The sequence below is a fragment of the Bos grunniens genome, chromosome 5 (genome assembly GCF_055505025.1).
Source record: "Bos grunniens cultivar Pamir isolate PY7600 chromosome 5, Bosgru_T2T1.0, whole genome shotgun sequence".
Taxonomy (NCBI): domain Eukaryota; kingdom Metazoa; phylum Chordata; class Mammalia; order Artiodactyla; family Bovidae; genus Bos; species Bos grunniens.
Window position 1 is genome coordinate 115,780,376 of NC_141169.1, and position 12,061 is coordinate 115,792,436.

Genomic DNA, 12,061 nt, shown 5'->3' on the forward strand with positions numbered 1-12,061 from the left:
GAGGGACTGACTATCCTGGGGCCTGCTAACAGGCACCCCTGATCCCGGCTGCTCTCCCCTCCTGTGCAGCCCTCCTCTGCTGACGTCATCGCCTAAATCCTCTGCTCTCAGGCCATCGCCCCCATCAGAAACATCAACAAGCTCCACCACCACCACCCCGTGGCCCGTGCTTTAGGGTTAACAGTAGCTCACCTTCAAACACCTCCACCCTTTTCTCTACATTTCAGAAGTTGCTCTGTCCCTGTCACAGAGCTGGTCTCCTCCCTGACTCGGCCACGCGTCCCCGCCCACACCTCCGCCTCCTCTCCTCCTGCCAGGCTGCAGTCCTGAGTGCTGCCCCACGTTCACCCTCTGCCCTGTCCTCAACGTGGATGGAAAGCCCATCCATGGTCCAACTCAAGCTGCACTCTCACCTTCCTCGTGATGTCTCTCCTGTGCATGCTTCCTGCAGAACCTTATTTACTTATCCTGTAAATATTTACTGAGCTCAGATCAGGTGCCGGGGTCTGTTCACGGCACTGAAGTGACAGCAGGGAGCAGGGTAGGGAAGGTGCCCACTCCCAGGGGCGTATTTCCTAGTGATGGGCAAATAAACAAAACCTCGGGATGTTCTGAGTGCTGAGCGACTATAGATAGTGTAGTCCAGAGACCTTCGGGGGGTGTGGGCGTGCCACTCCAGTGGGGAAACTTCATGCTGAGCGCCAAAAAACCTGGGTGCTTGTCCGAACTTCGTTCAGTAAGTGACCAGTAACCATGGGGTGTCTTAAGCAAAGGGGTCAGATGAGACCCTTAACGTGTTCTTCACGTTAAGAACATGGCTCTGGTGTCGCATGAAATGGAGACTGTGAGGGGCAAGACCGGGAGCAGAAAGAACCACCCCCAGGGTGACTGGCAGGGCCCTCCACGGGGGCCGTGGGGATGCAAAAGCGCACGGAGCTCCGATACGGCAGAGGCTGCGGTGGACAGGACTCGCTGATGGACTGGAGCCACTCACTGAGATGGAGGGAGGTCCAGAGAGGAAGGCTTCTTGGGTGGCGTCGGCGGGACCGTTTGCCCTGGTTTGGTCTGTGGACAGAGGTGAGTCTGGAGATGCAAATGGAGACAGAAACGCGGGAACCAACAGCACGCAGCCCCTTAGAAGCTTTAAACCATAGATGACCGAGCACTTTTAATTTTCCACATTAACTCTTTGGTTTTATCCACTCCAAATGCAAACTCCTAATTTTTTGAAAGACTTCCATGAGCCTTGCACTATGGTAAGTTCATTTTATATTGTTTCTCATAGTCTCAACAATATTGGAAAAATCTTGCAAAATTGCTTCCCCATTTCACTGCTGAGAAAACAGTTTCCAGAGAAACTAGCTTACTTGGGGGTCACTTAGAGAGTGAGTGTCTTGGTTCAGATGCACACTCAGCCAGGGGTCCGGCCTGCGCCCCGCCCCGCACCGGCCTGTCCCCACACCACCACCAGCCTATCCCCCTGACACCACTGCCCTGTCCCCCCCCACACCATTGGCCTGTCCCTCACCCACTGGCCCGTCTCCCCCACACTGTGCTGTTTTAAACATTTATTCATGCAATCTTGTGTTGACTTGCCACATGTAAGAAAGATTTTTTTTTTTTAAAGATAAACTTAGTCTGAAAAAATATAAATTCTGACATAACAGCATCTTTGCATTACTTTCCTGATGAAGCCTTTAGTAAATTAATAATAGAGCAACCAAAAATAGGTCCTGGGGTAGGAGCATTTTCAATATCTTTTTTTTTAATAAAATGGCAGCTGATTATTTTGTTATGTGAAATGCTCGAGATCAAAATGTAAGCACAGCTCTTCATTTAGCTGCACAGAGACACAGGAACAAGAGCTGTGACATTATTAATCACTATATTCGGTTATGATTGATAGGCTTTTCTGCAGGAGGAGAAAGTGCCTCAGATACAAGCTGTCCCAACAGCCCCACGATATGCTAATATTTTCTTCAGATGAAAGAGGAGATGTGTTCAAATACCTGCTATAATAGGCAATTAATACCAAGTGCACCGGAGGAGAGATGATAAAAGCGGGATTAGGAGAATATTACGAATTAACGAAAAGCTTGTATGTTTTAGTAAATGGCCTCATTTTGAGCCTGACACAGTCTTTTTATTAGGCAAACAGGCTGTATTCTGATACATTCGTGCGTGCTAATGTGGTGTTCCAATGTTAAGGTATGTTTATGAAATGGCTGTGATCCTAACGACTGTTTCTTTATTCCTCAAGCGATAATTTTTTAAATCTCTTTTTTAAGAAAATCCACCTATTTAAGAAAATGAATATACCCATCACTTGCGTGTCTTCACTTTTGTGACAATATTACCGAGCAAGCAAGCAGCTTAGTGCCTCTAATTATTTACTAATTGCTCCTGAAATGACTGAGCTGCATCTGTGCGACTCCAAGGCGCCGGAGTGATCCCATAAAAACGCGTGTCAGTTCACTCCGTGTCCCACAGACAGGCTCGTCGCGGCTGACTGGGTCGACCAGATGTTCTGACATCACGTCACCCAGACTTGAAAGAATGTTCTTGAAGGGGTGGTGATGTGGTATGAGAGCCAATGACCTAGGGCTTTTGAGGTTTGTTTAGTTTTCCTTTTTTTTTCTTTTTCATGTCTTTGAATTGCACACTCTTAAATTCTAGTCTTCAATTTAAAACAATTTTTTTCTTGCCTGTGGAGGGGAGGAGACTAGTCGTGACATTTCTAAACACACACTGAAGTTCTTACATAACTGAGAACAGCTTCCTGTGTCCTGGCCATTCCCAGGACGTAGCTTACAGGGAGCATCTGCCCGCCACCCAACTCGAGGGCAGGACAAGATGATTCTCTTCCCCTGCTAGCCCCTTCTTTGATCTCCACCTCACGCTCATGTTAGGAGTTGACAAAAGATGAAACAAGTTCAAAAGACCTGAACGTGGTTGCCCTGGCAACACCCTGCAGCCCTGCTCTAGCCCTCTTGCCCTGACAGAGTCCTCACCTGAAGCCTGTGGAGAACTAAGTGCTGCTGCTGCTGCTGCAGGACAGGCCGGGGCGCCACAGGGCTGACAGGAGTGTAAGCAGCTGAGGAGTTGGGAATGAGTGTGAGACGGGCAGGAGGCCAGAGACAGAAAGGGAAAGAAACCTCCCAAATGCCTGTTTGAAGTGGATGCCACACGACCAACAATGCAACTCTGGGTTTAGCAAACAACCTCCGCTTGTTCATACAGTGGTGATCAGAGAGGCTTCTCTGGGACCAGCCGGGTCCACCTCCGGGCATAAGCAAGAGTCACATTTGCTACGGGCAAACGAGGTACTGGGGCTTCCCAGCTGGCACAGTGGTAAAGAATCTGCCGGCCAATGCCAATGCAGGAGACCCGGGAGACGTGGGGTCGATCCCTGGGTCGGGAAGATTCCCTGGAGGAGGAGATGGCAACCCACTCCAGTATTCTTGCCTGGAGAATCCCAGGGACAGAGGAACCTGACGGGCCACAGTCCACAGGGTCGGACAGGGCTGAGCGACTATACATGCACACACACACAAACTACGTATCACCGCCTTTCTTAAAGGGCCTCCTTGAGAAGCAGGTGGCTGGTAATTAGTAGCCAGGACCCCAGAGCCAGCTCCCAAGGCAGGAACTGCAGCTCCTCTGTCCCCAGCTGTGCACACAGGGCTCAACTGCTCAGCCTCTGTTGTAGCTTCCTCCACATCAAGATGGGATACCAAGAGCACCTGCCCCAGGGGGTTCTCCTGGAAACTGAATATGTAAACACAGTAAGCGCTTGGAACAGCTCCTAGTCAATGCTCAGTCCCTGCCACCTCTTATTAGTATCACAGCTGGAGAAATCCAAAAAATTACATCAGTGTCCAGAGGATTAAGGCCTGGCCAGCCTGGGGGTCCTTTCGCTGGGTGGCTGAAGCAGACACTGTCGGTCACTTTCTCCAAAGCCACTGACCTCTGCCCACCCCGTCTCTTTCTAACAAAGCCCTCCATTTCCATTTTGTTCATATATTAGCTTCCACTCGCCCCCCACCCATGGTCATGTGCCTCGGGCGAGGGAGTCCAGCCACTGCACCAGGGAATGACCAGGGTTAGAGCAACGCCATCGCCAGTGACTGGTTTGTGTGTGGACAAGACCCTGGGCTATGAGTCATGAGGAGACGTTCCACCGTGTTTATGGAGAGTCATACTGGCAGAAATGGTATGCTGGAAAAAACCCAAAAACCTGATACTGCAGTATCCATGTGTCAGACCTGGAATGCTGGCCACCTCCTGGTGACCAGAGGAGATGTGAGTGAGCAGACCCTGACCTGTGCTCCCTTCAGATTTGGACAAGATGAGAAGCTCCTTATCATCTCAGCTCGGTTGGACATTTCTCACAAGGCAGGACAACCAGACACCTCGGTGGTGGTGGCTGATGGGCTGGCTCCTGGAGGTGGGGAAAGCTCCCACAGGAAGGGTTTCAGGAGGGCCTGGCAGGACAGATAACGGGACGGATATTTATCGAGCACCCGATGTACGCACGGGGTCGCTTGCGTTACTCTCACTCATTCTTGTGGCCACTCCGGCAGGTCGGTGCTGTCGCCTCGCCTTCAGAGATGGTGGCATAGAGCAGTGACAGGCCTGAGGGCCCATGGGCAGGGGCAGGGACGGGGCTTCAGGCCAGGGGAGCCTCCTGCCCACTAAGCCCCACTGCCTCCCAGCAGACTGAGACCCTGAGGGGTCTGCAAACCAGAAAGCTTGACAGCAGCCACGCAGACACCCACCAAAGGTACAGAAGCGAAGCTCAGGGAAGCAGTCCTCTCTGTGACCCAGGAGAAGCCAGGATCGAGAGGGGAGGGCAAGCAGGGGCACACCAGACTCAGAGTGCCCACAGCGTAGAACCTGGGCGCAGATCGATCCAGGACCCCGGACCCAGAGCCTGAGGATGGCATCCTGGGGACCACCTGGGCATGTAGAGCTTCCTCCTCCCCGATACAGGGCCCCAGGACGCAGATAGCAGCCTCCTCGTGTGAAGCCCCGGGTCACAGTTCCCGAAGGGCAGAGAGTCTGGACCCAGAGACCACCCTGTCTATCTCCGCCTTGACAGGAGGGAGGAAACGAGGCTCAGGGAGACCAGGGGTTCAACTGAACGTGAAGACACACTGGAGGGTCTAGTGAAAGGGAAGTGAAAGTGTTACTCGCTCAGTTCTGTCCGACTCTTTGCAACCTTAAGGACTGTAGCCCACCAGGCTCCTCTGTCCATGGGATTCTTCAGGCAGGAATACTGGAGTGGGTTGCCATGCCCTTCTCCAGGGGATCTTCCTGACCCAGGGGTCGAACCTGGTTCTCCTGCACTGCAGGCAGATTCTTTACCATCTGACATATAGGGAAATCCCAGGAGACTCATAGGGAGGACATATAGTTGGAGGGGGAAGTCCCAGACTAGTGTGTTTGGAAGGTCTGGTTGTTATGTTTGTTTACTCGCTAAGTCATGTCTGACTCTTTGCGACCCCATGGACTATATCCCCACCAGGCTCCTCTGTCCAGGGATTCTCGAGGCAAGAATACTGGAGTGGGTTGTCAAGCCCTCCTCCAGGGGATCTTCCCAACCCAGGGATTGAACCTGCATCTTCTGCATTGGCAGGTGGATTCTTTACCACTGAGCCACTGGGGAAGCCCCTTGGAGGGCCTAAGTGAACCTGAATTAGGACAAGGCTGAGGAACCAGCCATCAGACCAAGCTCACAGCAGAAGAAATCAACTGAGACACGCAAGCAGTGGGGCTCAGGCAGTTTGGGGTGCCAGCAGCTAACTGCCTGTTGGTTTAGGATGGCTAGACCACACACACATTTAGCAAAGTCTGGCTCCCAAAATTCACAAGAGACATTTGCATGCATTCTTGGCTCCAATGAGGCTCGTGGACTTATATTTAAAACAAAAGCATTAGCATCTTTCACTCCCCAACTGTGTGGCTTGCCCAGCAATGACAACGTATATATGCAGAGAGCCTTCTTTCACTAATCGCCAGGTGTTCCTCTCTGTCACCAGGGCTTGAGTGTGGTCCGATTGCAGGACCCGAGCGGTAGCTGGAAACACGCTACTGCACAGCCAGCAGCCAAGGAGGGTACTGGGTTTGTTCTGTTTATTCTGGGCTCGGTGGGAAGGGATGACATTCATGAGTTCCTACCTATTCGTCAGAGGAAACTGTAGTAATCGCCATAATAATGACAGATGGCATCGCCTAAGTGTTCCAGGCCCTTTATACCAAATGTTTCTAAGCTACACAACAGCACCACGAGATGGGTGTTCCTATTCCCAAGCACGGATGAAGAAACCCGACGACAAGGACTTGCCCAAGACCACCAGCTGATAAATGGCAGAGCCCATCCAGGCCACCTGCCTGCCCAGGGCCAGGGTAGCTGGTCGAGCTGGGGTTCCAGCTTGCGTGGGCCTGACTGCTCGGCAGGGAGAACCAGGGAGCAGGTGTCCCCTCCCTCACCTGCTCAGCCTCTGGCTGTCACCTTTCTGTTCTCTCTAGAACCAGCGTGACAACTGCCCTGGTTGAAACTCACTCTTAGTGCGAGGGCTTTATTGGAAGGAGGCTGGGATGAAAAGACAACTGAGATGAAAGGCCAGCCATCCAGTGGGAAGTCCCCTCCAGCTTTCCTCTTGGAAGCCTCACTTTCAGTAACTTACAAGCCGGACCTGTGTCCACACCCTCCCCTAACCGTCATGTCACGTTACTGATCCACAAGGGCATCTAAGTTGACATGATGGCCATCGTAAACAGCTGACTTTCCCAGGATAATTTCATGATGAACACAGTTTGTGAAGAGACAAATTGAGGACATACACCATAAATAATATCCAGTGTGTTATGTATCTCTTGCTGCTGCTGCTGCTGCTGCTAAGTCGCTGCAGTCGTGTCTGACTCTGTGCGACCCCATACACAGCAGCCCTCCAGGCTCCCCCATCCCTGGGATTCTCCAGGCAAGAACACTGGAGTGGGTTGCCATTTCCTTCTCCAATGCATGAAGGTGAAAAGTGAAAGTGAAGTCGCTCAGTCGTGTCCGACTCTGAGCGACCCCATGGACTGCAGCCCACCAGGCTCCTGCGTCCGTGGGACTTTCCAGGCAAGAGCGCTGGGGTGGGTGCCGTGGCCTTCTCCCACAGAGTAACAAACGAACAACAATGGAAGCAGCAAATAATTGTGCCAGGGCTCCTACTGATGTAAACTGTAGAGAAAGTACATTTCTAGGAGCGCGTGGTGCTAAAAAATTATCACGCTAAAAGATGAATTTCTGGTGTTAACGGCACAAGCCGGGAGAACATTTTGTGGGGTTTAGACAAACATTTTGTGGGTTTCTGGCTCTGTTTGATTTTGAAACGTACGAAAATCTCAGAAAAGTTCAAAAAGGAAAGAAAATTTGTCACATTTCTAACCAACATATTGAGTCAAGGGAATTAAACTATGATTCTCAAACTGCTCATGTAACTGAGCAGGCTCACATGCATCTTAAATAGCGGTCCGATTCCAACCCTAAACGCTGTGAACACCCCGTCCCTCCCTAGCTGTGCCCCGCTATCCACCTGTAATCCGCAAGCAAGAACGAAGCTACATGCTCCTTCCTAAACACATGCGGGAGTTTTTGTGGCTAAATTACTCCATCCATAAATGTCTATCTCCCTGCGTGTCTCTGGTTATTTTTTACCATGCCGCTCTTGATTGGCACTCGCTGCTGAAAAGCAGCAGTTTTCTCAGTCTAAAGAAAACCTTGCCTTGGTTGTAGACAGAAACCAAAGGACCGCCTTAAGGATGATGATCTAAAGTTAAAGCAAAGGTAATTAATATTCCAGGACTTCTGCCGGTGTGGCTCATCACAGAGGAGGCCATCGGAGCGGGCGAAGGCGAGTGAACGCAGGCTCTCACATGCGATCTATTGAGTCAAGCGACTTTGACATGAGAACGCAGATGACAAGACCCAGCTCATTCTGCATCGGCTCCGTCAGCTCCCTCTGCTACCGGTTACTTTGGACAAGCGGCAGGGCAGGGGGTGGGGGGTGGGGGCGGGGGGTAGGGTTGGGGGGTGCGGAAGAACTTTGAAAGATCTCTATTACCTTTTCTCCTACTTGGGCCTCGAGCTCTTTTACCGTCCGACAGCCATTCATTTCATTCTCACCTCCCCTTAAAGACAACAATTAAAAACCTCTTGTTAGCATGTTTTCACTGAATTAACGTTTACATAGGACACACAGAGATGAAAATGATAAGAATTTCTACACTGCATATTTTTAAATGCAAGGTGCTTCTTATGTACTACCGTTTGCCAGAAGTGTGAACTCAGGCAAGTTACTTAGCTTCTCCAGGCCTGGGGCCCCTCTTCTGTAAAATGAAATACAACATCCACTCCTCCCAGGGCGGTGCGGGGACTGAGTAATTACAGCCTGCACTCCATGAGGCCTCATTCCATGGGTTAGCAGACATCCCGCTTTACAGAGGCTGGGCGGGCCAAAGGTCATGATGGGGAAGTGGAGGCCCAGTCTTCAGACGCGGGTGGCCTGGCCTCGCCGCCCCCTCCCCACCCTGGGCTGAGGCACTGCGTTCTGACCCTGTGGGCTCCCATTCCAACGCAGTGCATGCTGAGCCCTGCTGAAAAGGGCTGAGCCTGGCTGGACATCTGTAACCAGCCGCTTGGCTCCATCTGCTTGTATTAACTCTGATTTTGCATCCTCTGTCCACCCATAAATCACTTCAGACTCCCTCTGTGGAATCAACCGTGGGGCTAGGATGGGGACAAAGAACACCAGATGCCACTTCACAGTATTTATCCAGCGCCTCCTGTACCGAGGTCTGGGGCACCACGTCGAGCAGAACACCATTTCCAGTCTTGAAAAAGCTTAATGCCAGTGATGGTGACAGACGGGAAATAAGCAATCAAATAAGCAACGTTCAGTTCAGTTCAGTCCAGTCGCTCAGTCATGTCCGACTCTTCCAACCCCATGGACTGCAGCACCCCAGGCCCCCTGTCCATCACCAACTCCCGGAGTTTACCCAAACTCATGTCCACTGAGTCAGTGATGCCATCCAACCAGCTCATCCTCTGTTGTCCCCTTCTCCTCCTGCCTTCAATCTTTCCCAGCATCAGGGTCTTTTCAAATCAATCAGCTCTTCGCATCAGGCAGTCAAAGTATTGCAGCTTTAGCTTCAACATCAATCCTTCCAATGAACACCCAGGACTGATCTCCTTTAGAATGGACTGGTTGGATCTCCTTGCAGTCCAAGGGACTCTCAAGAGTCTTCTCCAACACCACAGTTCAAAAGCATCAATTCTTCGGCACTCAGCTTTCTTTATAGTCCAACTCTCACATCCATACATGACTATTGGAAAAACCATAGCCTTGACTAGACGGACCTTTGTTGGTAAGTTGATGTAATAAGAAGTGCTGTGAAGACAATAAAGGCAGGCGATGGGGGTGGCGGGGAGAGACAGGGTAAGAAGGAAAGGCCCGTCTCCTGGACGGGGTGGACAACAGGGCATTGGGATAGAGACCCACATGCTGAGGAGCCAGGAGCCACTCTCTTGGAGGAACAGCTCTCTGAGCAAAGCAAAGGAAGCACGCAGTGGCAGGAAGCCCAGAGGTGGCAGGAGTCTGGCACATCCCAGGGCTGGCACTGCAGGGGCTGGGGGACCAGAGCCAACTGAGCAGGGCCGAGGAACACGGGGTAAGCTCAGAGATGGAGGCGGGCACCAGCCCAGTGGTGCAGGGGGCCCTGATGAGGAACCTGGACTTCACAGTGGGACGAGGGGAAGACACTAGAGTGCTTTAAAGGGAAATTAACTTCATTTTACATAGAACGAAGGGCTCAGAGGAGTTGAGTGCTGGACCCAAGTTAAAGATGAAACCAGGAATCCAGCCTTACAATTCTCTGTTAAATGTCATATATTTAATACTGTTCTCATTAGGTATTGAAGAGATACAAAACAGTACATGTAGCATATGTTTAAGATTTAAGGAGTAAAAGGTAGACATACCTGCGTACCCCCCATCAGCTGCCCCAAGGGCCCAGGGAGGCTGCCCCCCTCAACCTCAGCCTTCTCCCTCCTCCTCCCACCTCTGCATTTGGTCAAGGCAGTTCCTCTGCCACCCTAAACTCCAAACTCCATCTCTGTCTCCTTCAAGGGAGCCCCATCTCTATTACCTGATACTAACTCAGTGACTCCAGCTTTCTTTAGACTGGCATTTCTTGGAATGGTATGTCTTTTTAAATCTCTTCACTTTTAACCTTCCTATAAACTTATGTTTAGGTTTTTCTTTTCGTGGGCTTTACTTTTAAATGGAATATTTATTATAATTACTGATATTTTCAGGATTTCCATTTGTCCTGCTTCTTCTGATTCTTCTTGCCTTCTTTTGGGTTGATCTAATTTTTATCATTCAGTTTTTGTGCCTTTTTTTTTTTTTTTTTGGAGTTTGGGAGTTACACAGTCCATTTTTAATCTTGTAGCAATTGCTCTGGAAATGACAACCAGCATACTTGTCAAAGGGCCTCTCTTCAGATGGTAAAGAATCCATCTGCAATGCAGGAGATGCAGGTTTGATCCCGGGGTCAGTAAGATCCTCTGGAGAAGGGAATGGCAACTCATTCTAGTATTCTTGCCTGGAGCATCCCAGGGATAGAGGAGCCTGGTGGGCTACAGTCCATGGAGTAGCAAAGAGTCGGACACGACGGAGCAACTGAACTGAACTGCTTTCTTTAGATCTACAGTTCTAGGGAGGCAGTGATGGTCTTCCAACACATCTTAGTTATTCATCCATTCAAAAGTGACTTTTGAACTTCCCTGGTGGCGCAGTGGATAGGAATCTGCCTGCCAATGCCAGGGACACAGGTTTGATTCCTGGTCCGGGAAGACCCCACACACTGCAGGGCAGCTAAGCCCGTGGCGCCACGGCTACTGAGTCCACAAGGTACAGCTACTGAAGCCTGTGGGCCTAGAGCCCGTGCTCGGCGACAGGGACGCCACCACAGTAAGAAGCCCGCGCCCTGCAGTCGAGACCCAGCTCAGCCAAAAGCCCGCGCCCTGCAACGAAGACCCACCTCAGCCAGAAAGAAGTAAATACGATAAATTACTTTTAAAAAGTCACTTTTGTGTAAGTGTTGCCCTTTGGCTTCTTTCTTTTTTAATCTTTTTTTTTGGCTGCATCACAGCATGCAGCATCTTAGCTGCCGGATCAGGGTATCAAACTCTGGGCCCCTGCAGTGGAGGAGCAGAGTCTCAACCACGGGACCACCAGGGCAGTCCCCGTCTTACTGCTTTCCCATCTTTTGGTCCTTGGGGTTCTGCCCCCACCTCTGCTTTAAATCTTGTTGGAGACTTGGCTGCTGGGATCCACAGGACGGCGCCTTCCGTCGGTGGTCCGGGCCGGGCCGTGGTCTCTTTGTCTGTTACTCCCGTCCTTTCTCTAGCTGCGCTCTTTGTAAGAGCTCCAGTTACATGTTCTGTGTCTGTGCTACATTCTGCCTAATGTTTTCTGACCGATCTTCCAGTTCACTTATTTCCTTGGCTGCATCTAATCTGTTTATTAAATTCATTGCTTTAAATTGTTATTATGAGATGTAACCTTGACCCAGAAAAGTATGTACAGCACATATGCATAGTTTGCTTACAATTAAGGCAAACACCTGTTTAACAATTTCTCAAATTAAGAAGCTGGGGCTTCCCTGGTGGCTCAGAGGTAAAGAAACTGCCTGCCAATGCAGAAGAAGCGAGTTTGAGCCCTGGTCCAGGAATATCCTACATGCTGCGGAGCAACTAAGCCTGTGTGCCACAACTACTGAGTCTGTGCCCTAGAGCCCGGGAGCTGCAACTGCTGAAGCCCGTGTGCCCCAAACCTGTGCTCCACAACAGCAGGAGCCACCGCAATGAGAAGCCCGCGCATCACAACGAGAGAGCAGCCCCCTTCTATGCAACTAGAAAAAAGCTCATGAAGCAACAAAGACCCAGCACAGCCAAAAACAGATAAATAAATACAATTTTAAAAAATAGTTTTTAAAGAATTAGAGCCAA

The 12,061-nt window shown here is 50.6% G+C and overlaps 1 protein-coding gene across 7 annotated transcripts in view; it reads right to left on the reverse strand.

The window, feature by feature from the left end:
- The window catches only part of EFCAB6 (EF-hand calcium binding domain 6), a 252,808-nt gene that overhangs the window by 192,202 nt on the left and 48,545 nt on the right, over positions 1–12,061 (reverse strand). For 6 of the 7 annotated variants that reach the window (XR_015164616.1, XM_086403190.1, XM_086403191.1 and 3 more), the window contains one exon: positions 8,112–8,178. Coding sequence is in view for 4 of the 7 variants with exons in the window: in XM_086403190.1 (XP_086259316.1) it covers positions 8,112–8,178 (67 nt within the window). In the remaining 3 variants the exon portion in view is untranslated. Of the gene's footprint in view, positions 1–8,111; positions 8,179–8,838; positions 9,003–12,061 lie in introns of those variants that run through there. The other variant, XM_086403192.1, reaches the window with a different exon arrangement.